This window comes from Phyllopteryx taeniolatus, chromosome 11, assembly GCF_024500385.1.
Source record: "Phyllopteryx taeniolatus isolate TA_2022b chromosome 11, UOR_Ptae_1.2, whole genome shotgun sequence".
Classification (NCBI taxonomy): domain Eukaryota; kingdom Metazoa; phylum Chordata; class Actinopteri; order Syngnathiformes; family Syngnathidae; genus Phyllopteryx; species Phyllopteryx taeniolatus.
The window spans coordinates 2281674-2309151 of NC_084512.1; the positions used below are offsets into that span (position 1 = coordinate 2281674).

The following is a 27478-nucleotide window of genomic DNA, read 5'->3' on the forward strand; positions in this document are numbered from 1 at the left end:
TCACAAAGCCATGTCTCCGTAAAGCACAGGACGGTGGAATGTCTTTACTGATCTTAGTCAGAAGATGAAGCTCCTCCATTTTGTTGGGTAGGGAGCGTAGAATCGAGAGGTGGATTGACGGGAGCGCCATTTTAAATCCTCTCTTACGGAGCTTCACTGGTATGCCAGCGCGCTTCCCCCTTAGCCTCCATGTGCCATACGTCGCGGCCGACCCACCGGAGAGTAACTCGGAGAAAAAACGGAGCGGATTTGCGAAAGTTGGTTAAAGAAAGTCCAGGGTAAACTCGCTAATGTTTAGCAAGTCTTCCCCTGTGTAAGTTAGTCGCGTAATGTCTGCAAACACGAACGAAAAACAAAAACATAGACAATACTATAGAGCATGAAACCGAGGTGACCACACGGGTCGGCGCCATCTTGGAATGGCTGCAATTGTAGCATCTCTAGGCAATTCTAAACCTTTTTGGGGTGCGTCAATTACTTGTTGATATTTGTTATTGGTGGCAGAGCTCGGTCCCTATCCATGCGAATAGCAGGGGAACACAAATAGGCCACTCTTGCTTCTCTGTCATGCATGATTTATTTTCACATTCACTGTGCACCATTTACAGTTTGTGCATCCCTAAATATTATGGTGTTTATTGTCTGGAAGGAAAACTTCTCAAAAACAGACCAAAAGAAAATCTAAATAAAGCTAGGGTGTCATGTAATACCCAAAGGCAGTCTTTCTCAAACCTTAGTATCACTATACAAATACTAAGTGCATTTGTACCATCATCATGACCAACATTAAAAAACAGTAACGTGGTAGGTCCAAGTGTTCATGAGAGTAATATTATGCACCAAAATATAAGAAAATTTTATAATGATAATGAAGTGTACACGGGCAGTGATTCTTTTCATGTACCATGAGAGTGAGCCTGTGTACCACTAGTGGTAGTATGACCACACTTTGAGGGTCACTGCCCTAAGAGGCGTTTGGGGTTTCCAGTACGTCACGGCGTCTCAGAAGGATTTTCTGCAGTTCGTCATCTTGGGATGATAAAGATGACGTTTTCGGTTGAGAAACGGCCCTGTCAAAATTCCCCTGAAAGATTGAAACAAAAATACAGACACTTCAATAGGAATTTGAAACGCCAAATAGCTGCTGTGTGATCATGGGTTGTAGTCTACATTTTCACAAAATACATTGTATACTTTTAACTTTAAAATACTGTATTACAGTTGAAAATTCACTGTTGGGCAAACTCGATTAAACTTCAGAGTGTAGGACCCATTTCACGAACTCCATTACCATGATTGCTTTAAGTTCCTTGAAGGCAGAATTAGTGGGCATCCTCTCCATCTGGTGAAAAGAAAATAAGAAAAGGGGAGCAAAACATCAATATTATACTTATTATATCGCATGCAACACATTCAAGTCTTAAATGCACCTCCTATTACAACGCCATGACAAACCTCATTCTGTCCGACTGAAATTTTCAAAAAATATCCACCATAATACAAGAACTACAGCACACTTGATCACTGGTCTGCTGCCCCCATACATGTCCTGTACTATTCTAACATACTTCTCTGCCACTCCAGACTTCCGCATGCAGTTCTACCTCTCTAGGTACTCTGTCATAGACTTTCTCTAGAGCTACAAAGACACAATGTAGCTCCTCCTGACCTTCTCCGTACTTCTCCATCAACATCCTCAAGACAAATAATGCATCTTTCTCGTCATGAAACCATACTGTTGCTCGCAAATACTCACTTCTGTCCTAAGTCTATCCTTCACTACTTTCCCATAACTTCACCAAGTACTCTCTGGCCTCTCTCTCTGATCACCTTGGCTGCAGTGGTCCAGTGTTCTGGAAGCTCCTCCTGTCCACCGAGAGCCTGTCTCAACTCTTCTCGAAAAGCTGCACAACACTCGTCCTTTCTCAGCTTCCACCACATGGTTCTCTGCTCTGCCTTTGTCTTCTGAATCTTCCTCCCCACCACCAGAGTCATCTTACACACCATTATCCTATGCTGTCTAGCCACAGTCTTTCCTACCACTACCTTACAGTCAGTAACCTCTTCCAGATTACATCGTCTGCACAAGATGTAATCCACCTGTGTGCTTCTACCTTTGCTCTTGTAGGTCACCCTATGTTCCTCCCTCTTTTGGAAGAAAGTATTCACTACAGCCATTTCCATCCTTTTTGCATAGCCTACCACCACCTGTCTCTCCAAATTCCTTTCCTGGATGCCAAACTTACCCATCACTTCTTCTTCACCCCTGTTTCCTTCAACAACATGTCCATTACAATCTGCACCAATCACGACTTTCTGTCTGGGATGCTCAGAACTACTTCGTCTAGCTTTTTCCAGAATTTCTCTTTCCTCTCACAAGTGAGAATTTGCATCCAGTAGTGCTGTGCAATTAGTAATTGAGTATCCTATTGACAATTCTTTCAACTAATCAAGAAAACTGATAAAATATATTTTGTTCGGTGAAAGAGCAATAATGAATTCACAAGAGAAAATGTCACTTAACAATCAATTGGTTTCCTGTTTTAGATAATCAACAGTATTTTTCTTCAATTCACATTGTGCAGGAAACTGCATTTTATTGTCTACAGACATTTATAGTGAGGCAATTTCAAACACAAATAAATAATATTACTAAATATACTCTGCTTAGCACATCTGCCTCACAGTTCTTAGGACCCGGGTTCAAATCCGGCCCTCCCCTGTGTGAAGTTTGCATGTTTTCCCCGTGCCTGCGTGGATTTTCTCCGGGTTTTCCGGTTTCCTCCCACATCCCAAAAACATGCATGTTAAGTTGACGGAAGACTCTAAATTGCCCATAGTTGCGAATGGTTGTTTGTTTTATCTGCCCTGCGATTAGGTGGCAACCAGTTCAGGGTGTACCCCGCCTCTCCCCCAGAGTCAGCTGGGATAGGCTGCAGCACGCCCGCAACCCTAGTGAGGAGAAGAGCTAGTCCTTTCAAGTCAATGGGCTCGAGTCATTGCTGTTCAAGTCCAAGTCGAGTTCCAAGTCTTGTAACATTGTGTCAAGTCAAGTCTAAAGTCATCAAATTCATGACTTGAGTCTGACGAGTCAAAGTTATGTGACTCAAGTCCACACCTCTGCTGAGTGGACACTTCACCTCGCATTTTTAACAGACATTACTGTGAAACTGAACCAGTTGAACTGTGAGCTGCAAGCCAAAAGTACAACCCCAATTCCAATGAAGTTGGGACGTTGTGTTAAACATAAATAAAACAGAATACAATGATTTGCAAATCATATCCGACCTATATTTAATTGAATACACTACAAAGACAAGATATTTAATGTTTGAACTGATAAACTTTATTGTTTTTAGCATAATCATTAATTTGGAATTTTATGGCTGTTCCAAAAAAGCTGGGACAAGGTCATGTTTACCACTGTGTTACATCACCTTTTCTTTTAACAATATTTAATAAACGTTTAATAAGCTTTGTAGGTGGAATTCTTTGCCATTCTTGCTTGATGTACAGCTTCAGCTGTTCAACAGTTCGGGGTCTCCGTTGTCGTATTTTACGCTTCATAATGCGCCACACATTTTCAATGGGAGACAGGTCTGGACTGCAGGCAGGCCAGTCTAGTACCCGCACTCTTTTACTACGAAGCCACGCTGTTGTAACACGTGCAGAATGTGGTTTGGCATTGTCTTGCTGAAATAAGCAGGGGCGTCCGTGAAAAAGACGTTGCTTGGATGGCAGCATATGTTTCTCCAAAACCTGTATGTACCTTTCAGCATTTATGGTGCCTTCACACCTTCACAGATGTGTAAGTTACCCATGCCGTTGGCACTAACACAGCCCTGTACCATCACAGATGCTGGCTTCTGAACTTTGCGTCCATAACAGTCCAATGGTTCTTTTCCTCTTTGGCCCGAAGGACACGACGTCCACAATTTCCCAAAACAATTTGAAATGTGGACTCGTCGGACCACAGAACACTTTTCCACTTTGCATCAGTCCATCTTAGATGTGCTTGGGCCCAGAGAAGCCGGCGGTGTTTCTGGGTGTTAAATGGCTTTTGCGTTGCATAGTAGAGTTTCAAGTTGCACTTACGGATGTAGCGCCGAACTGTATTTACTGACATTGGTTTTCTGAAGTGTTCCTGAGCCTGAGTATCCTTTACAAATTGACGTCGGTTTTTGATGCAATACCACCTGAGGGATCGAAGGTCACGGGCATTCAATGTTGGTTTTGGGCCTTGCCGCTTACATGCAGTGATTTCTCCAGATTCTCTGAACCTTTTGGTGATATTATGGACCATAAATGATGAAATCCCTAAATTCCTTGCAATTGTACGTTGAGGAAAATTGTCCTTAAACTGTTCGACTATTTTCTCACGCACTTGTTGACAAAGAGGTGAACCTCACCCCACCTTTGCTTGTGAATGACTGAGCAATTCAGGGAAGCTCCTTTTCTACCCAATCATGGCACCCACCTGTTCCCAATGAGCCTGTTCACCCGTGGGATGTTCCAAACAGGTGTTTGATGAGCATTCCTCAACTTTCTCAGTCTTTTTTGCCACCTGTCCCAGCTTTTTTTGGAACGTTGCAGCCATAAAATTAATGATTAATTAGTTAATGATTATTTGCTAAAAACAATCAAGTTTATCAGTTTGAACATTCAATATCTTGTCTTTGTAGTGTATTCAATTAAATATAGGTTGAACATGATTTGCAAATCATTGTATTTTATTTATGTTTAACACAACGTCCCAACTTCATTGGAATTGGGGGTTGTAAGACTGTTGCTCATGAGTCTACCAAATGCATTTAAAGCTCAGATGATGTGCTGAAGACAATGCTTATGCATTTGAGACTTTTGACAATGTTGTAGAAAAGTGCTCTACAGACAGACTCGGGCAAGAGTTTGAGACCTTTGTCAAAATACAGTGGGTACGGAAAGTATTCAGACCCCCTTCAAATTTTCACTCTATGTTATATTGCAGCCATCTGCTAAAATCATTAAGTTAATTTCCCCCCTCATTAATGTACACACAGCACCCCGTATTGAGAGAAAAAAAACGGAATTGTTGACATTTTTTCAGATTTATTAACAACAAGTTTGCAAGTTTTTCACACCTACATTTGGGGATCCTCTGCCATTCCTCCTTGCAGATCCTCTCCAGTTCTGTCAGGTTGGATGGTGAACGTTGGTGGACAGCCATCTTCAGGTCTCTCCAGAGATGCTCAGTTGGGTTTAAGTCAGGGCTCTGGCTGGCCCCTTCAAGAACAGTCACAGAGTTGTTCTGAAGCCACTCCTTCGTTATTTTAGCTGTGTGCTTAGGGTCATTGTCTTGTTGGAAGGTGAACCTTCGGCCCAGTCTGAGGTCCTAAGCACTCTGTAGAAGGTTTTCGTCCAGGATATCCCTGTACTTGGCCGCATTCATCTTTCCTTCGATTTCAACCAGTCGTCCTGTCCCTGCAGCTGAAAAACACCCCCACAGCATGATGCTGCCACCACCATGCTTCACTGTTGGGATTGTATTGGAATAGGTGATGAGCAGTGCCTGGTTTTCTCCAATTAAGGCCAAAAAGTTCTATCTTGGTCTCATCAGACCAGATAATCTTATTTCTCACATCTTGGAGTCCTTCAGGTGTTTTTTAGCAAAATCCATGCAGTCTTTCATTTGTCTTGCACTGAGGAGAGGCTTCCATCGGGCCACTGCCATAAAGCCCTGACTGGTGGAGGGCTGTAGTCACGATTGACTTTCTCCCATCTCCCGACTGCATCTCTGGAGCACAGCCACAGTGATCTTTGGGTTCTTCTTTACCTCTCTCACCAAGGCTCTTCACCCCCGATTGCTCAGTTTGGCCGGACGGCCAGCTCTAGGAAGGGTTCTGGTCGTTCCAAACGTCTTAGGAACCTTAAGTGCAGCAGAATTTTTTTTGTAACTTTGGCCAGATCTGTGCCTTGCCACAATTCTGTCTCTGAACTCTTCAGGCAGTTCCTTTGACCTCATGATTCTCATTTGGTCTGACATGCACTGTGAGCTGTAAGGTCTTATATAAACAGGTGTGTGGCTTTCCTAATCACGTCCAATCAGTATAATCAAACACAGCTGGACTCCAATGAAGGTGTAGAACCATCTCAAGAATGATCAGAAGACCAGCACCAGAGTTAAATATGAGTGTCACAGCAAAGGGTCTGATGTGATATTTAAATTTTTCTTTTTTAATAAATCTGCAAATATTTCAAAAATTCTGTTTTTTCTCTGTCAATATGGGGTGTTGTGTGTACATTGAGGAACAAAATTGAACTTAAATGATTTTAGCAAATGGCTGCAATATAACAAAGAGTGACAAATTTAAGGGGGTCTCAATAGTTTCCGTACCCACTGTACGTGGATCCTTCACCATCCCCTCAGATTAGCGCTGTTCTAGCTATCCTTTGAGAATGAACTCGGATGAATGGGATATATAGTTGGGTTTCCAAACCAACAGTCAGACAAGAGCTGTCCTATAGTGGTGGTTGGATTGATCCACATATCAATGATACCAATATCGACATTGTTATTGATCGATATTAATGTCATGAGCTTGATACTTGAGTTTTTGTTTTTCTCATGTATGCATTGCTACAGTTTCATTGAAGATTGACTGTGTCTTTGTGGCAGTTCTCACTGCCTAGATCAGAATCAGAATCAGCTTTATTATTGGCCAAGTAAATGTACAGTAGAAGACACACAAGGAATTTGTCTCCCGTAGTTGGAGTCACTCTTTTATCACAGCAAACAGCCATTATGACAAAATATACATTCAGGGCATAAAAAACACAAGTGTGGAGAGCCATTGAGCAATCTCTGGGCGGGCACGGTGGCGCAGACACACTTTGCTCCTGCCTCCCCCTCTTTTGTTTTGGGGTTGTGCTGTCCGTCACCTGACTGGCGCCCGTTTAACAAGCAAGTAGGTTCAGAACGTATGACCTGACCAGCTGCACGCACACACACACACTCGATATAAGCAGCGCGTCGGCAGGAAATGCTCCCAGTCAGTCAAGCGGAGCGCTTATCGAAGTCCCACAACAACATTTACAGATTTTGGAACTCGGTGCACACATAAGGCACGCCGCATTATAAAGCGTTTTTTGATGATATTATGGAGCATAGATGATGAAATCCCTAAATTCCTTGCAATTGTATGTTGAGAAATGTTTTTCTCAAAGTGTTGGGATTATTTGCTCACACAGTTGTTCACCAAGTTGTGAACCTCGCCCCATCCTCACTTGTGAACAACTGAGCCTTATGGGGATGCTCCTTTTATTCCAAATCATGACACCGACCAGTTTCCAATGAACCTGTTCACCTGTGGAATGTTCCAAACAGGTGTTTTTTGAGCATTCCTCAACTTTCCCAGTCTTTTGTTGCCCCTGTCTCAGCTTTTTTGGAACGTGTTGCAGGTATCAAATTCAAAATGAGAGAATATTTGCACACAAAAAAAAAAAAAAAAAAAAAACATTGATCAGTTTGAACATGAAATATCTTGTCTTTGTAGTGTATTCAACTGAATATAGGTTGAAAAGGATTTGGAAATCATTGTATTCCATTTTTATTTCCCTTTTTTTACAACATCCCATCTTCATCTTCATTGGGGTTTGTATAAATTCTGCTTAGGCCTTGATGCCAGAGAAATGTGTTAGTAAAACGAATACATTAACTGGAACATGAACAAATGAACAGCTCAGATTGATTGTAAATAAATACACTTTTGTGTTAAGTGCGAAAGGGATACTGTTCTTATGGTAAAGTCTTTTCCATTTACTATTGATTACAATTTTGCCCAAATCCTTTGCTTTTTAAAAAAAAAAAAAAAAAACTCAATCATATTTTTTTATTCATAATCCAAAGGGAAAAAATATGCACTAAACACTCAAAGGCCACGAGAACTCCAGTTTTGACTTGGTCTCGGATTGATTCCAAATCACGCAGTCGTACACCACTGCTGTCCTGTCTAGCCTTTTTGCGCATGAACTGATGAAGCCTGCTCAGATGAGTGGCCAAATGACTTCTAAGACAACCAGTCTATTGCGATCGAGTCAATGCCCTGAGAATGAAATGACATGGATGAATGAGAATATTCACAAGCATTATTATTATTATGCTATTTGTCATCCGCACAGGGCAGCAGTATAGCTCATCTGCAAAGACTTGGGCTTTGGGGGCAAAGGGCAAATGTTTGAGTCCCACTGCAGACACAGCTAGTTTGTTTACTGGCTTCTGTCAAGGTGCCGTTGAGCAAGGACCCTTCCCTACCCTGAGTTACCCCCAAGCTCAAGTGGTGCAGCACTGTTTGCGCACCACTTTGCATGTGTGTGACACGGGTCTCCACGTAGTGTGCAACACAACAAAACATTTCTGCTGTTTCTCCTTCAGGGATCATCATGAATAATAGAAACAAAAAAATAAGCATACCGTACAGCTGCTAATCTGATTTAACTGCACTGTATAGTTGAGTTTTTAAATCCCAAGACATAACTTAAAAACTAACATGTCTCCTGTTACTTGGTCTCTGGCTGACAGGCCGAAGCTGAACCCCTTTCTTGATCCTGTTCATCATTTCCTCGACTGCCTGCTGCCTGAGATCCACTTCTATAAAACAAAGAAACACACACACACGCACACACACAAGAAAGAGTGACTAGAAAGATTTAGATTGCAAATGCATAATTAGCAAACACTTCAAATACCAATAACTTGTCTAAAAACACATAGGATAGGGCCCACTGTTAGAGGTTTGAGTTCTATTAGTGTTTGGTAGAGTTATATTCGACAGATTTTGCTTTATAATTACTTGCTTGATAGTAAACGGTACAAATAAATGAAAATTCCAAAGGTTCAACAAGGAGAACTTTTTCTTTAGCGCTACAAACCACTGTGTGTCAAAAAGAAACAGTGAATATATCTTTTTTTTTTTTTACTTCAATACTTTGCATGAGGTACTGCAGTACTCAAATGCTATGTTCGATTCCCACATTTCTTTTTCAATCCTTCTCCTGAGTGAAAAATTAGAATGATTTGATCATGTTCAAGCCCATCGAAGGAAGGCTACAACATACATACATAGATGTTTTTAGAATGATGCGTTCTGACACAAAATGCAACTAATTTACAGCTTACGACAAACAATTAGTCAAAATGAAACAATCTGTTCTCACTGTGTTGTGCAATTTAAAAAAAATCAGTGGGTGGGTGGGGGGGGGGGGGGGAGATTGGATTCGTATGGTCTGGTCTTTGGGGTGTAAAATTATATTTACTTGTTTTCCTGAATAGAAAACAAATTGTTTTGGTGGCTAAACGTTTTGTTATTTTTTTCTGTCTCACTAAAAATCAGTCACATGGGCTTTTACTCCTGAATAAAAGAACAAGTTTGGGGTAATCAATAAGCCATTTGCAATTTTTGTACCTGGTGTCTTGTCAGAATTGTGGACCACAAGTGGAATATCACTGCTGTTTTGTCTCTTTCTGATCAATGACAGCAGGGAGCTACAGAGTGAGCACAAATCAATAGCAACGTTTTTATAATTCTGCATTCAAAAGCTCCCGCTGAGGTTCATATTTGTTTTTAGTTACAAATAAAATAAAAAGTATACACACCGCTGTTCAAATGTCAGGTTTTTGTTGTACAAAAAAAAAGATTGAGACCTATAATAATTGAAAAAAAAAATGTATTTTTGAGAGGAAAAGTAAAAATAACTGCAATAACATGGTTGCACAAGTGTGCACACCCTCTTACAATGGGTATGTGTCTGTGTTTATAATTAATCACATTCAAACTCATGTTAAATGGGAGTCAGCATACACCTGCCAGAACTTTGGAACCTTATTTGAGGTTAATCACTTTCAATGGTGGCACGTGTGAGCGGAGTCATATTTAACATGAGCTTGAATGTGACTGGTTAATTCTGAACACATCCACAGTTATATGATGGTGGGCACACTTGTGCAACCACATTCTTTTTTTTTTTCTTTTTTTTTTTGCGAGGTTGTACAGATCATACACCTTATTAGACCCAAAGGGGGGAAAAGTTTGGAAATTATGTATTTTAGTCTCATTTTTATGTCACAAAAACCTGACCTTTACAGACAAATACAGTATTCTATATTTTTGGTTTACATATGTAATTGTAATTGGCGCCACTAATCACAGAAAAAGATACCTGAGTGGATTGAAGGCTGCTGAGGGTGGAAGAGGTGGTGGGGGTGGAGGTGGAGGAGGAGGTGGAGGTAGACATGTCGGTACTGGAGGACGTGGTGGGTTGGTAAACGTTTGCAGTTTCTTTTCAAGCTCTTCAACTGACCAATCGAATGACAAAATGATTTAGTGACGATTCATTGCTAGTTGACCTTTTGCAAACACCCATTCCAAAGTGACGTATGCACCCCCCCCCCCCCCCCCCCCCCCGAGAAAAATCTAATTTGAAAAAAGAAATTAAAAACAAAAGCAGGCTGCCTAAGGTCAGCTACACTCACGATACAAGGAAAACATATTCTTGAAGGAAAGCCAGAACATACAAATTGCAGAGAAAGCGTGAACCTGGTGGCAGAGAAAGAAGGCAACAACACAGTTCCAGTAAAGCTGGGTAGGTCTTGACTCATTTTTTAAAAAAAAACCCAAACCCCAAAAGGAAAACTCTCATGCTGTACAACCAGGAGTACGTACTGTAATTAGACTCCCGGTAGTAACAACAGTTGGTTAAAATGAGTTATTTTGTCCTCCTCAAGGCATGTTCGGGTTACTGAAGCGTCATTGCCACAAAGCAGCTTGTTTTCATGGCTGTAAATATGTTCTCACCCGTAAACCTCAGATCCTTGACCTCCGCTTGGGCCTTGGAGCACTTGTCACTGCACTCCCGCTTCTCCTCCTCCACAAACTCAAGTTTACACCTCACGGCTGTCAGCGCCTTTAGCTCCTTACAGCTACTCAAATTGGCCTCCAGTTGCTTTATCTGAACACACACACACACGTTTGTAGGCACTACAGTTTCCCAATTGTATCGATCTTTAACATCACAGAGAACTTCATAAGGATTTAAGAGTATGATTATGTTGTTTAGTATGCACATATTAAAGCAAATGTAACTGGAGTTTAGTTTATTTGGAATAATGAGGAGAAGCGGCTCAGAAAATGGATGGATGAATAAAATCGGAAAAATGAAATGTTTCGATTATATTTCTTGTAGTTGCAGTGGTAATTGGTGGTAAGTAGTAGTGGGTAGCTGCCAGCTGACATTCAGCTGTCTGCTCTCTGAACCTTTTCCGAATTACGATTGTTGCTCAAATGAGGGACAGGTTCACCTTCTGGATGGCACCAACAGAGATCAGTGATCCCACTCAGCTTTTAATTGTTTTACATCTGGCACAGCGGAGGCGGGAGCTGGTTCCAGGCCAAGCTTCAGCTGTTCATTGCCGGCCATGTTCTTAAGCTTTCTTTATGTGAAAAATGTTTTGCACTCAAGCATGTTTGCGGGTAAACTGTGTTATTCTATCTGACACACACAATAAAATGTCAACCAAGTACACCTTTTTACCCCTGAGAACATGCTACCTCCTTGACCGAGTTATGAAATACAGGATGCCTGCTGCACTGTGTGACCTAATCAACACATGACTGCAGTCTCTTAATAGATGAGCGACATAAAAAGTCTATTAAAACCCATCTGACTAATATGAACCTCGACTTGTAATGCTTTTAAACGATGCGAAGATTTTCTGATGTTCCCCACTCTGTCTGTGTATACAGTAAGTGTCATTTCTACCTCGCTCTGGTGCTCCTGCCTTAAGGTTTCCAAATCCTTGGTCAGTGATGTAACCTGGCTAAGTGCCTCCTGTAGCGCGCGGCTCGGTGCGGAGCTCTGCGTCAGGATCTGGCTCTGTCTCTTCAGCATCTTTTGCTCAACAACCATCTAAAACAATCAGCAGCACCATTAGAAAGGCGGATAGAAGACACGGTGGCAAGAGGCACATACTGCACACATGATACGAATATCACGCAATGATATCAGAGAAGTAGGTAACATAACTCACTGCTCTGGCAAAGTTCTCTGCCCCCTCTCTCAAGGCCCGCTCCAGGTTCAAGCTGTCCTGTAAGGCTTCAAATTCCTCCACAGCAAACTGAGACACTGGACAGAAATTCCCACAACGGCTAATTTTTTTTAATTAACTACTAAGAAGTACTTGACATGAGCAAAGAATCGACTCTTAATTAAGAAAATCAACAACTAACACGATATTGTGAGCCATATTCACCATAATACATTCTTATAAAAAACTGTTTTTTTAAAATTTTATCCATACCCTCCCACTCTAACCTCTGTTATATTTTCTCAGCATCTTCTTTTGCTGCACCGTCTCGGCCATTAAAACAGTGTAATCATGCTTTTCTTTCAGCAGCTGTAAAGACACACACACACAAAGAACGGAAAAGAGGTGGGATTAACAGTAAACATTGTCAGGGGCAGTGCAGCGAATCAGTGGTTAGCACTTTGGCGCTAATCCATTTGTCATCCGTCCAAATTCAAGAAGAGGAAAAAGAATGCGGACTCAGAAAGTGAATGCGAAAAATAATGCTACCAACAAAACAATTGGCTTCCCCACATTGAAAACATTTGTTCATATACAGTATACACACAGCAACGTCGTTTGTGTAATGACTTATGCTCCTGCTCAAGTATATCGGAACAGTTCCTTTCGTTTTGCTTTTGACATGAACACATTGATATGAGACAAGAGATCATAATTTCACACACCACTCACTGCAGATGGGCTGAAATCTGGGTCTGACTTTGAATTGCATATATTGGCATTTCAATCGCTAAACTTCAATGATGGTAGTGCCACCTCACTGCATAAGCACTAAAGAGAGGAGTGAGGCCATCCTCCAGTTGCCGTTTTACATCATGACTAAGCGGCTAGGAGGGTCACATCAGTACTCACAGGTATATATTCTTCCTAATCTATGACAGAAAAGTTTAATAAAGTTATGCGCAATGAGGTCATCAATTCAAATTGAATCAATAAGGGAAATTGCTAGAAAATTCAGACTAACAACTAACGATGAACTTTGGAACCGGTTCCCACCGATTCTCAATACCCATCCCTAGTTGTAACGTGACTGTGTTTGCAGTGATCAATAAAATCATGGTGATCCAAAAACCCATATGATGAGAAGTTTGTCTTAGTGGACTAGCCGTAAATAGCTACTCACTCAAGTGCACAAAGGATCTACCGGCTCGCACCAAAATCCAAACAAGATGAGGCTACATTGCGATTTGCTACAAACGGGCTTTAAAATGTCTCTTAAAGCTGAAAAAAAACGCAAAGAGGATGCTGAAAACTGGCAATTCCAGACGGAATGGACCGAATTGTATTCCTATTTTGTCTGCCGAACGCAATAAGTATTGAACTGGTGAAACGGATATAGGAGACCTTTTAGCAAGTCGGAAACAGTAAACCACTGCACGCTTGCTTTCGTTGAGTAAGTGAGTTGCCACCAAAACAAAGCAGCTTGTCACTTCAGCTATTCAAAAAAAAGTGCCTCTCTAAGACACAGCAACTCTTCGCACAGTGGAACTACTTGCAAAGGATGTTGCAGGAAAGCTTCTGGAAACCTGGGAAAAGGGGCATGTATGTATTGCTTTGGGCAAAACCAACTGATTCTACAGACATGGCCCGGCTGAAGTGTAATGCCAAAATCAATTTCTTTTTTTTATAATATTTTAGTTTCTATTTAAAAAGCGACTCAACCAAGTCAGTGTGGTGGTTCAGACTCAGAAATTTGATTTGTATGCTGGTTCTTGTCGAGCTAGTAGTCTTGTTTCGGTTGTGCACAGGGCTCAAATACATTTGAAAGGTTCTTAAAAATAGTTCTTTACTCTAGCTATAATCATATTACACAATTATCCAACATCAAAATTGTGGCTAGTGAAAATGTTGAGTGTCGAGAAACTCTGGGAAACCACTAGCCACAGTGGCTACTGAGCAAAAAAAGTTAATGTTAAGCCCTGGGTGTTATCCTTTAAGTTGTGTATCTGATACAGATGTAAATACACAGAAATAAAAGCTTATACGTTGATGTCTTGTTTCACATTCATCTTGTCAAACCCAAATGTTTTCAGTCTCCAGCAAAAATAAAGGAATTGACCTCACAGAAAGGCAACATTTTGAAAAACTAACAGAAAGTCTGCTTCAACTATGGGAGATCATTGTCACGCCAAAATTTACCTGATCATCATACAACCTGTTACCTGTTGCGCATTCTCATCAAAGAAGCAGAACGTATTTCTTAAGGAAAAAGTTAACAAAAATACTACAAGTGGACACCTGCTATTTGTAGAGGATAGCAAATTTCCGCGAATAAAATGAATGCTTCCTTAAAAGTGATTATAATTGCCAATATTACTAGTTTGAACCAGAAATACCACTTACTTTGATCCCAAAACAAGTTTTCACGCATTGCTTTCTCCTTACAGTAGAGGTTATGCCGAAGCACGCTCTTTTCATCTTGGAACGGCGCCCTGTGTGGCAAATGTGTTTGCGACGTCTTCCCAAAAGCAACTTTTTTTGTTAAAATTTTTCCTGCATACCCCTTAAAGCACTGAGCATGAGTGGACAACGGAGCTGTCAGCCAACATAACCAAGGCGGGGTAGATGCAGCAAGAGAGGCAGGCTATATACTTGGCTAAAGGCTACAGCTACAGACCACAAACAACGACTGCAGACGTAAGATATCCAGCTCTAGGGTTTGTGTGCAGATGTTCAGGTGATGGAGACATACTGCTTGATAGACATTGAAGATGGTAAAGTGCAGACCTTTTTCTACCAAGGGAGTTCAGTATTGTGTTTATGCTGGCTGGTTCCATCCCAGCATGGCTGACAAGACAACAGTGCTAGCTCTAAGAGTGGTAATACGAGAAAGCACACCCAAATACCGTGTTTGTTGCAGCGACACATTACAGAAAATTGCAAATAGGCGGATTTTTCTGCATATAACGGATGGTAGGTTCGCCCCAAAAAATCTGAGAATCGGTGAATTTACTAACGCCGAACTGCGTGTAGCGCACATGCCACGCAAAAGATGGCACCCGGCACCCCAGCCTCGCACTTTCCGGCGTTCCCCGCCGAGGTAGACGTTAACGCCAGAGTCACACGCAGACTCTAAACGGAATATCACAATAAACTATCTTCAACAATCCATGCCGACGCTAAATAAATCACGTCTGACTGTGACTTCAAAGGGGAGACCCAAGGATGCTGGGTTCGCCCCCGGACGCTAAGTTAATTAACTCCCCGCCAGTCGAAGGATTGGACCCACAGAGACGCCTCCACCCTGCTGAGTGCTGCTATTTGGGAGTTGGAACAGGCAACAGCGACACCTACGGGCGATGGAACGACACAACAGACATGAGTTCATAAGACAGTGTGTGACTCGACGGGGAGTCAACATTTTAAGAACTTTACATCAACGCCACGAGTGACTGTATTGCTGCAAACTTGAATGTCTAACGTCAAATCTGTTGTTAACTGAACCAGATGGAATGTCTCACCCCACGCCACAAATGTCACATGAAAATAATAATGTTCTCCACACCACATAACATTCGAAACATTCATTAGAGGTATGAAAGATGATGAGCGTGGAGCAACGCCTGGTGGGGAAATGGTCTCATTTTCGTAAATCCAATAATTAATATTTTATTCCACTGGTTTTAAACCACAAAATAATCCGAGAATGGAAAATGGACGTTTTTGGAGTCTTGGTGCAGAAGTCTTTTTGGTCACCCCAACCAACTCGCCGATGACCGCGCCAGGCAGGACGCCCACCTCACCCGAGGTTGCAAGGACGCATCGGACGATCCCCGGCTGCAGCTTCCTGCAATTCCAATTGCGGTCTACTAAAAGTACGGATTAGTGCATATTTGGGTTTATATTAAAGAGACCAGGAGTCCGCAGCTATACGCATTCACTACACGCCCATTCTGCTCATCTCACGTCACAAAACCCTTCCTTCGCCAATGTTCGTAGATATCTTGTTTGTTTTATGTTTGTCTGTGTTTTATCCTGTAGAAACCCCTATTTTATTATTAAATTTTCAATAAAATTCACCAATTGCATTGATTATATGTGTGTTTGGGTTTGGAAGGAAACCGCTAGAAAGTCTAGAACTCAAAGTTCCTAAAATGTAGCCACCTTCCGATAAGAGACTGATTATAAAGGTTTGTCGTCATTTCGCCTCAAGTTAAACTTGTAAAAATACGACGTGGTGCCCCTCATATCTATCAAATATCTTGATTTATAACGCTGTAATTTAAAATTACGATAACCTGGAAGTGACGCAGGCGCCGCTTCCAACTCATTGTTTTCTTCTAAATTACGCACAATTTTTACAAATCCAATAAACGCTACATGCGAAAATGCAAGGGTCCAATGTAATAGCACTCACTTCTTGCCTGGTTTCCTTCAGCTGTTCTCTCAGCATTGCAAGACTATCACATACTTGATCTTTCTCCTTCAGTGTCAACTGCAATTTACTTTGCAGCTCTGAAAAAAAGAAACAATACTAAAAAATTATGCTTAATATACGTATAAGGCACAGCATAAGGCACAGGGAGTTACTCATCCATGCAATTGATTTTTAAGACAACAAGAGGATGGAGGATGCACCAAGTGAAAAATGAAGAAATTGACACATTACATCATTCATTCATTCATTTTCCGTACCGCTTATGCTCACTAGGATCGCAGGTGTGCTGGACCCTATCCCAGCTGACTCTGGGCTAGAGGGGGGGTACAGCCTGAACTGGTCGCCAGCCAATCGCAGGGCATATATAAACAAGCCACCATTCGCACTCACATTCACACCTACGGGCAATTTAGAGTTAACCTACCATGCATGTTTTTGGGATGTGGAGGAAACCGGAGTACCCGGAGAAAACCCACTAAATCCCGGGGGAAACATGCAAACTTTTCACAGGCGAGGCCGGGTTTGAACCAGAGTCCTCAGAACTGTGAGGCAGATGTGCTAACCAGTCTTGCACCGTGCCGCCTATATTACATTATATTAGAATAAATTACATACCAAGATAAAAGACATTTGGTCAGTAGTTTAGCCTTATAGAAGAATTATGTACAGTATATTTTTGTTGTGTCTGTGTTTAAAACTAAAAACATGGTCATACTGTACACAATAACTGTTGAGAGAAATGTTATACCTGAGACTTTGTTCTGGCACGTGGTTGACAAGCAGTCCTGACTGGCAGCATTTAGCTCATCACCTTCTTTATCTTCATCCTCAAGGTTTATCTCGCTGATGGTCTCTGGGCTGAGGTGAGACATCAACATCATGCTCTTCCGTTTCAAAGAGTTGTTCCGATGGTTCAACTACCAGGGTTGAGGCGTAGAAAAAACAAAGATGAATGTCCATCCATTTTCTGTACTGCTTATCCTCACGAGGGTCACGGGTGTGCTGGTGCCTATCCCAGAGACAAACAACATACAAACAACCATTCGCACTCACAGTCACACCTACGGGCAATTTAGAGTCTTCAATTAATCTACCATGCATGTTTTTGGGATGTGGGAGGAAACCGGAGTTTCCGGAGAAAACCTACGCAGGCACGAAGAGAACATGCAAACTCCACACAGGCGAGGCTGGATTTGAATCCTGGTCCTCAGAACTGTGAGGCAGACGCTCTAACCAGTCGGTCATCGTGACGCTGTAACATGATTAATTAACAACTAATATAGTAGCAAAGAATGTCTTCAATTGTCTGTGTGTGGAGAATTTTGCGTTAATTATGTAAAAAGTCCCACCTTGAGCCGCCATCTTATCGTGGTGGAGGGGTTTGTGCATCCCAGGAGCTAAGTTGTTGGGGGCTTTATGTCCCTGGTAGGGTCACCCGGGGAAAACAGGCCAACAGGTGACAGACCAGACAAAGCACAGGTCAAAGATGTCCTATGTTGAATACAAACAATGGAAGGCGTTTTCCCTCGCCCGGACAAGGGTCACTGGGGCCCCCCTCGAGAGCCAGGCCTGGAGGTGGGTCTCGATGGTGAACGCCTGGTGGCTGGGTCTGCACCCATGAGGACTGGCCTGGCACAGCCTGAAGAGGCAACCTTTGACCCCTTTCCCAAGGGCTCACCACCTGTGGGAGGGGCCAAGGAGGTCAGGTGCGTAGAGAGCTAGGCGACAGACATGGCGATCCGATCCCCGGCTACAGAAGCTAGCTCTCGGGATATGGAATGTGACCTCTCTGCCAGGAAAAGAGTCCGAGCTGGTGTGCGAGGGCGAGCAATTCCAGCTCGACATAGTGGAGTTCGCCTTGACACACAGCTTGAGCTCCAGTGCTATTTCTCTTGAGAGGGGTTAGACTCTCTTCCACTCTGCCCATGGTGAGAGGCGCCGAGCGGGTTCGGTGCCTGTACGTTGGCATTCACCCTGGTGGACGAGAGGGTACCCTCCCTCCACCTTTGTGTGGAGGAACGAGTCCTGAGTGTTGTTTGTGCCTATGCACCAAACAGCAGCTCAGCGTACCCAAAACTCTTGGAGTCCTTGGAGGGGGTGCTTTCCAGCACCCCTACTGGGCACTCCCTCGTTCTTTTGGGGGACTTCAACGCTCACGTGGGCAATGACAGTGAGACCTGGAAGGGCGTGATTGGAAAGAACGTCCCCCAGACCCCTCCCCCACCCAATCAAAACCCGAGCGGTGTTTCATTGTTGTGCTCGTCATGGACTGTCCATCACAGCATGTTCAAACATAAGGGTGTCCACGTGTGCATTTGGGCCAGGACACCCTAGGCTGCAGTTCGATGATCGACTTTGTGGTCATGTCATTGGACTTGAAGCCGCATGTCTTGGACACTTGGCTGAAGAGAGGGGCGCAGTAGTCAACTGATCATCACCTGGTGGTGTGTTGGCTCTGATGGTGGGGGAAGGAAGAAGCCGGTCTGACCTGGCAGACCCAAATGTATTGTGAGGGTCTGCTGGGAACGTCTGGCAGAGAACCCTGTCAGAAGGAGTTTAAACTCCCACCTCCAACAGAACTTTGAACATGTCTTGGGGGAGGCGGGGGACATTGAGTGGACCACGTTCCGTGCATCCATTGTTGAGGCGGCCGACCAGAGCTGTGGCTGTAACGTGGTCGGTGCCTGTCATGGCAGCAATCCCCGAACCTGTTGGTGGACACCGGTGGTAAGGGATGCCATCAAGCTGAAGAAGGAGTTCTATCAGGCCTTTGTGGCCCGTGGGACTCTGGAGGCAGCTGATGGGTACTGGCTGGTGAAGCGGAATGCAGCTTTGCTGGTTGCTGAAGCAAAAACCCGGGCGTGGGAAGAGTTCGTTGAGGCCATGGAGAAGGATTTATGTATGGCTTTGTCGAAATTCTGGTCCACCATCGAGCGTCTCAGGAAGGGGAAGCAGTGCACCGTTCCTTCCTATATCTTCCTATGAGGAATCAGAGTCTGGGGTCTCTGAGGTGGGCTCTCCTATCTCTGGGGTTGAGGTCACTGAGGCGGTGAAAAAGCTCCTCGTGCCAGGGCTCCTGGGGTGAATGAGATCAGCCCAGAGTTCCTAAAGGCTCTAGATGTTGTGGTGCTGTCTTGGCTGACACGCCTCTGCAACATAACGTAGAGATTGGGGACAGGGCCTCTGGATGGACAGGCCGGGGTGGTGGTTCCCTTTTTTCAGGAGGAGGACAGGAGGGTGTGCTCCAACTATAGAGGGATCACACTCCTCAGCCTCCCTGGTAAGGTATATTCAGGGGCTCTGGACACGAGGGTCCGTCTGGAAGTTGAACCTCAGATTCAGAGAGAGCAGTGTGGTTTTCGTAGTGGCCGTGGAACGGTGGACCACCTCCACACCCTCAGCAGGATCCTGGAGGGTGCATGGGAGTTCGCCCAACCAGTCCACATGTGCTTTGTGGACTTGGAAAAGGTGCTCGACCGTGTCCCTTGGGAGGAACTGTGTGTGTGGGGCGGACTCTGTATCAGTCTCTCGTAGTGAAGAAGGAGCTGGGCCGAAAAGCAAAGCTTTTGATTTACTGGTCAATTGACGTTCTTACAAGCGGCCAATATGAGCTTCCTCCACAGGGTGTCCGGGCTCTTTCTTAGAGATAGGGTGAGTAATTCAGTCAGCCGAGAGGGGCTCAGACTTGAGCCGTTACTCCTCCGCATTGACAAGTGTCAGATGAGGTGGCTCAGGCATCTGAATAGTGAGTGAGTTTTTTTCGGGCATGTCGCACCGGGAAGAGACCCCTGAGATGAGCCAGGTTACGCTGGAGAGACTACGTCTCCCGGCTGGCCTGGGAAGCGCCTCGGGATCCCCCCCGGAATAGCTGAACAAAGTGGCTTGGGAGAGGGAAGTTTGGCCTTCCCTGCTCAAGCAGCTGCCCCTGCGAGCCAACTTGGCGTAAGTGGAAGAAAATGGATGGATATGTAAAAATACTAATGTTATGTTAAACAGGTGATGAACAAAAGTAGAAAATCAGCATTCGCACTTGCTGCCAAAATAATTTGAGAAATTTATTGAAATGTTAAAAAGACTGATGGGGTGTTTCATCCTCTATGAGCAGAACATGATTATTGGATGTGTGGAGGTATTTTACTGCATAATAGATAATGATGCCTTTTAAAGCACTACAATGTGTGGTTACATTTCTTGATTACAGTATAAAACTGCGTTATAATTCTTAACCTGCTTTGGCAAAAATAATGTCATTTGTGTCCATAAGCATTTTTGAACTGTGGCCATCTGGGATGAATTACGCAACCTGATGAACTTGATGAATTAATTGCAGATCTTTGGGTTCGAGAAACACGACAATGAAAAACAATTATTTGGTACATGAATAATGAATAAAAAGTATTTTCAGGTGAAAAATATAAAACATTATTTACTTGTTTTCTGTGTACCACAATGATAAATGCTAACCGTTGTTTACATTTAATCCAACCAAACCATGATACAACATGTGCTACCATGCCACTCTAACACGAAGACAGTCACATATAACGGAACTCCATCCATCCATCCATTCTCTACCACTTATCCGGGTCGGGTCGCGGGGGCAGTAGCTTCAGCAGGGACGCCCAGACTTCCCTCTCCCCAGCCACTTCATCCAGCTCTTCCGGGGGGATCCCGAGGCGTTCCCAGGCCAGCCGAAGGATGTAGTCTCTCCAGCGTGTCCTGGGTCGTCCCCGGGGTCTCCTCCCGGTGGGACATGCCCGGAACACCTCACCAGGGAGGCGTCCGGGAGGCATCCGAATCAGATGCCCCAGCCACCTCATCTGGCTCCTCTCAATGCGAAGGAGCAGCGGCTCTACTCTGAGATCCTCCCGGATGACCGAGCTTCTCACCCTATCTCTAAGGGAGAGCCCGGACACCCTGCGGAGGAAACTCATTTCGGCCGCTTGTATCCGGGATCTTGTTCTTTCGGTCACGACCCACAGCTCATGACCATAGGTGAGGGTAGGAACGAAGATCGACCGGTAAATTGAGAGCTTCGCCTTTCGGCTTAGCTCTTTCTTTACCACAACGGACCGATACAAAGTCCGCATCACTGCAGACGCTGCACCGATCCGCCTGTCGATCTCCCGTTCCATTCTTCCCTCACTCGTGAACAAGACCCCAAGATCCTTGAATTCCTCCACTTGGGGCAGGATCTCATCCCCGACCTGGAGATGGCATGCCACCCTTTTCCGACTGAGGACCATGGTCTCAGATTTGGAGGTGCTGATTCTCATCCCAGCCGCTTTACACTCGGCTGCGAACTGCTCCAATGAGAGTTGGAGGTCACGGCTTGATGAAGCCAACAGAACCACATCATCTGCAAAAAGCAGAGATGCAATACTGAGACCACCAAACCGGACCCCCTCTACGCCTCGGCTGCGCCTAGAAATTCTGTCCATAAAAGTTATGAACAGAATCGGCGACAAAGGGCAGCCTTGGCGGAGTCCAACCCTCACCGGGAACGAGTCCGACTTACTGCCGGATATGCGGACCTAAACTCTGACTCCGGTCGTACAGGGACCGAACAGCCCGTATCAGGGGGTTGGGAGTATGGGGTACCGACCCCATACTCCCGAAGCACTCTCCACAGGACTCCCCGAGGGAAACGGTCGAACGCCTACTCCAAGTCCACAAAACACATGTAGACTGGTTGGGCGAACTCCCATGCACCCTCGAGGACCCTGCCGAGGGTGTAGAGCTGGTCCACTGTTCCACGGCCAGGACGAAAACCACACTGCTCCTCCTGAATCTGAGATTCGACTTCCCGACGGACGCTCCTCTCCAGCACCCCTGAATAGACCTTACCAGGGAGGCTGAGCAGTGTGATCCCCCTGTAGTTGGAACACACCCTCCGGTCCCCCTTCTTAAAAAGGGGGACCACCACCCCAGTCTGCCAATCCAGAGGCACTGTCCCCGATGTCCACGCGATGTTGCAGAGGCGTGTCAACCAGGACAGCCCCACAACATCCAGAGCCTTTAGGAACTCCGGGCGAATCTCATCCACCCCCGGGGCCCTGCCACCGAGGAGCTTTTTAACTACCTCGGTGACCTCAAACCCAGAGATAGGAGAGCCCGCCTCAGAGAACCCACACTCTGCTTCCCCATGGGAAGGCGTGTCGGTGGAATTGAGGAGGTCTTCGAAGTATTCTCCCCACCGACTCACAACGTCCCGAGTCGAGGTCAGCAGCGCCCCATCCCCACTATACACAGTGTTGGTGGTGCACTGCTTTCCTCTCCTGAGACGTCGGATGGTGGACCAGAATTTCCTCGAAGCCGTCCGGAAGTCTTTCTCCATGGCCTCACCGAACTCCTCCCATGCCCGGGTTTTTGCTTCAGCGACCACCAGAGCTGCATTCCGCTTGGCCAGCCGGTACCCATCAGCTGCCTCAGGAGTCCCACAGGCCAAAAAGGCCCGATAGGACTCCTTCTTCAGCTTGATGGCATCCCTCACCGTTGGTGTCCACCAACGGGTTCGGGGATTGCCGCCACGACAGGCACCGACCACCTTACGGCCACAGCTCCGGTCGGCCGCCTCAGCAATGGAGGCGCGGAACATGGTCCACTCGGACTCGATGTCCTTCGCCTCCCCCGGAACATGAGCAAAGTTCTGTCGGAGGTGTGAGTTGAAACTCCTTCTGACAGGGGATTCTGCCAGACGTTCCCAGCAGACCCTCACAATACGTTTGGGCCTGCCACGTCGGACCGGCATCTTCCCCCACCATCGGAGCCAACTCACCACCAGGTGGTGATCAGTTGACAGCTCCGCCCCTCTCTTCACCCGAGTGTCCAAGACATGCGGCCGCAAGTCCGATGACACGACCACAAAGTCGATCATCGAACTGCGACCTAGGGTGTCCTGGTGCCAAGTGCACGTGTGGACACCCTTATGCTTGAACATGGTGTTCGTTATGGACAATCCGTGACGAGCACAGAAGTCCAATAACAGAACACCGCTCGGGTTCTGATCGGGGGGGCCGTTCCTCCCAATCGCGCCCTTCCAGGTCTCACTGTCATTGCCCACGTGAGCATTGAAGTCCCCCAACAGAACAATGAAGTCCCCAGCGGGAGCGCTCTCCAGCACCCCCTCCAAGGACTCCAAAAAGGGTGGGTACTCTGAACTGCTGTTTGGTGCATAGGCACAAACAACAGTCAGGACCCGTCCCCCCACCCGAAGGCGGAGGGAGGCTAGCCTCTCGTCCACCGGGGTGAACCCCAACGTACAGGCGCCGAGCCGGGGGGCAATAAGTATACCCACACCTGCTCGGCGCCTCTCACCGTGGGCAACTCCAGAGTGGAAGAGAGTCCAACCCCTCTCGAGAGGACTGGTACCAGAGCCCAAGGTGTGTCTGGAGGAGAGTCCGACTATATCGAGTCGGAACTTCTCGACCTCACACACCAGCTCGGGCTCCTTCCCTGCCAGAGAGGTGACATTCCACGTCCCTAGAGCCAGCTTCTGTAGCCGGGGATCGGATCGCCAAGGTCCCCGCCTTCGGCCACCGCCCAGCTCACACTGCACCCGACCCCTATGGCCCCTCCCACAGGTGGTGAGCCCATGGGAAGGGGGACCCACGTTACCCTTTCGGGCTGTGCCCGGCCGGGCCCCATGGGTGCAGGCCCGGCCACCAGGCGCTCGCCTTTGAGCCCCACCACCAGGCCTGGCTCCAGTGGGGGGCCCCGGTGGCCCGCGTCCGGGCAAGGGAAAACGAAGTCCATTGTTTGTCGTCATCATTAGGGGTCTTTGAGCCGTGCTTTGTCTGGTCCCTCACCTAGGACCTGTTTGTCATGGGTGACCCTGCCAGGGGCATAAAGCCCCAGACAACTTAGCTCCTAGGATCACTGGGACACACAAACCCCTCCACCACGACAAGGTGACGGCTCAAGGAGGGGTATAACGGAACTCATATTCAAATTTCAAAGGTGTGAAGTGGCAGTGAGTTTGTATTACAGTCAGGACAAACAAGAACTCAAATAAGGTAGCAGCATAACTGACAGAGCAGATGAGATGTTTCTTCTTTTGTTTTGCTCTACAATCAGTCATAATTGCAGGACACATGCAAAAGCAATGATCAGCTGTGGAAAAGCATAAATCATTAGAAGCCCACAAAGATGAAGAAAGGCAGAATATCTCATTTTATGCATCATGATTTTTTTAAAGTTATTCATATTTGCCTCGAGCATTTCAGGAAATCTCTTCAACATATTTTCAGATTGATCCATTCAACATGAGGCAAGCATATTACATTGCCATATTCAACAAGTTCAATCTTAAGGACACCCATGTAACAAATAAGGCCATCCCTCAGAATGTAGCCTATAGGAATTACAAAATGAATGCAATTTTACAATCATGTTATCAGAGGAAAGAAAAGCACACTGTAGAGAAAAAAAAGAGAAGATAGGAAAGAACAGCCATTTAAAAAAAAAAAAAAACATGCTCTTTAACGGATGTGAAATGTCTTTTGGAATTATACAGCAAGATATCGTGGGGCTATATCACAGAGCTTTCATTTGTACTTCATCAAAACTTCATTTAAATGTCTACAAAATGCCAAGAGCCTTGAGTCCAGTTGCTTTTTAAGTCAATTATTTATGATGTTTAAGAAATCCAATTTGTGGCATTTTAAATTTGGTATCCATAATACCATCACTGAACACACAAAAAAAAAAAGGAATTCAAAATAGAGTTCAATTTGTGTATTTGGCAATGGAAATAACCTCCTTCGTAACATTTACACATACAGTATTTTTAACTCAACTCAAATTAATTTATGTAAATAAAAATCAAGCACAAAACACAGCAATAACAACAACATGAATAATATATAAAAACAAATAGTAAGTAAAGAAATAATTATCCAACGATCCATCCATTTTCTGTATCGCTTATTCTGTTCAGGGTTGCAGCGAGCTGGAGCATATTCCAGCTGACTTTGAGCGAAAGGCGGCCTGTACCCTGGACTGGTCGCCAGCCAGTCGCAGAGCACATATAAACAAACAACCGTTCACACCAACGGAGAATTTAGAGTCTTCAATGAACCGACCGTGCATGCTTTTGTGATGTGGGAGCAAATTGGAGTCCTCTGAGAAAATTCACGCAGGCACAGGGAGAACATGCAAACTCCACACAAGGAGGCCGGATATGAACCCGAGTCCTCAGAACTGCGAGGCAGATGCGCTAACAGGTTGGCTGTAGCACTTGATGTTTTAATGTAAAGAAACAACTGCAGTTTTCTTACAGCCGTTACTTCATCCATTGACGAGTCATCTCACGTAGCCCATAATGTTTAAAGGAAGGCAAGATTAAAATCTCATTTGATGCGTTAAGATGACAGCTAAAAGTTGACAAAGTAGAGAGGAACTTAGGACGCAGTGGCAAAGTCACGACCCGATGACAAAGTAGCCGTCATACCTACACAATTCAAACATCTCTCACTCCCTAACTGTGTGGAAAGACAAGTGTGAATAAAACGAAGACTGTTTCCCTTAATGACCCTAAATAGTTGACAGCTTGGCTTACTTTAGCTAAAACATGAGAGACTTTGCCTAAAATTAGCCTCAAGGGGACATAGCGAGTAGAATGTTGGGAGTCGGCTGCGATTCATTGGGCAGGGATCCATGGCCGGGCCCTGCCGCCACCACCACCATGCTTCACTCAAAAACGGTAAGGCCAGATTAGAGTTTGCCAAACAACATCTACAAAAAGCCTTTACAGTTCTGGAACGACTACTATGGACAGATAAGACAAAGATCAACTTGTCCCAGAGTGTTCAATCAATCAATCAATCAAACTTTATTGGTAGAGCACTTTTCATACAATGATATGCATCTCAAAGTGTTTTACATAGTTAAACTAAATCACCTCCCACCCCTCATCCACACACACACACACACACACACAGAGAGAGAGAGTTAAATAAATCAATACAATAATAATAATGTAATGAGCTATGGCTGGGCACAGAGAAACAAGGTGGGAAACGCCATTTCAGGGAGCCGTCTGCACCCAGAGCAGACAGCAGACTGCGGCCACGGGACACCGGCATGGAGTCCCGGTGTAGTGGCATAGGAGGAGCCACAAATGGCAACTGAAGACCCCATGAAGCAGAACCATGGCTGCAGTTATTCACAACTCCCAGTGCACAGGCCTCCCTCTGAGGAAACCGAAAGATACTAAAATAATCATAGACATACAGAAAAAGCATATATATCTGCAGAAAACCCAGACCTAAGACTATTCTAATGTCCATTAAAATAAAATATTAGTTTGAGCTAAGTGGAAAATGGTGGGCCTTGAGCCTATTCTTAAAAACACAAATGTTCTCTGCAACCCTGAGGTGCTCCGGCAGGCTGTTCCACAGACGGGGGGGCCATAAAACTGGAACGATGCCTCAGCGTGTGTGTGTGTCTTGACTTTTGGAATCACTAAAAGGTCAGTCCTGGTGGGTTCAGAGAGTAAAAGTAGCGCTGAGCGATAACATGGCCCATTAAAACACTTAAAAACCAGCAAAAGAACCTTAAAATCAATCCTGAAACACACGGGGAGCCAATGAGAAGAGAAGAGTATGGAGAAGGAAATCAACTGCTCATGATCCAAAACATACCACCTCATCAGTGAAGCATGGTCACAAACTGCATTCTGTAGTGGTAGAAGTTAATTATAACTAAGTAACTCGCAATTGCACTGGATAGCCACTAATGTGAACAAAGTCGCTCAGTTGTTATATAATAGGGGAGGAAGACTCATGCCAGGTGCCAAGTGCGTCATCGGGCGCCGTTTTAGCCAAGCCCGAAAAATCGGGAGAACTGAAATAGTGACATTTTTCATTAATCATTTATTCGAAAACATTATGAAAGCAGCTCTTTTTTGCTAGTACAACTGCAAAAACTTGCCTGTAATCTGAACCTGTTGTAAATGTTTTGTATCGGTCTTTTGGCTGCCT

General features: G+C 44.9%; 1 protein-coding gene across 3 annotated transcripts in view; it reads right to left on the reverse strand.

The window, feature by feature from the left end:
• Positions 1-464: 464 nt before the first annotated feature.
• shtn1 (shootin 1) overlaps positions 465-27478 on the reverse strand; it is a 45337-nt gene continuing 18323 nt past the window's right edge. For 2 of the 3 annotated variants that reach the window (XM_061788990.1, XM_061788989.1), the window contains 11 exons: positions 17245-17413; positions 16476-16573; positions 12346-12427; positions 12062-12156; positions 11794-11940; positions 10830-10983; positions 10195-10330; positions 9441-9520; positions 8526-8626; positions 1292-1342; positions 466-1084 (listed from right to left, as the gene is read on the reverse strand). In XM_061788990.1, coding sequence (XP_061644974.1) covers positions 965-1084; positions 1292-1342; positions 8526-8626; positions 9441-9520; positions 10195-10330; positions 10830-10983; positions 11794-11940; positions 12062-12156; positions 12346-12427; positions 16476-16573; positions 17245-17413 — 1233 coding nt within the window. In that variant the 3' untranslated portion in view covers positions 466-964. Of the gene's footprint in view, positions 1085-1291; positions 1343-8525; positions 8627-9440; positions 9521-10194; positions 10331-10829; positions 10984-11793; positions 11941-12061; positions 12157-12345; positions 12428-16475; positions 16574-17244; positions 17414-27478 lie in introns of all 3 variants that reach the window. The other variant, XM_061788991.1, reaches the window with a different exon arrangement.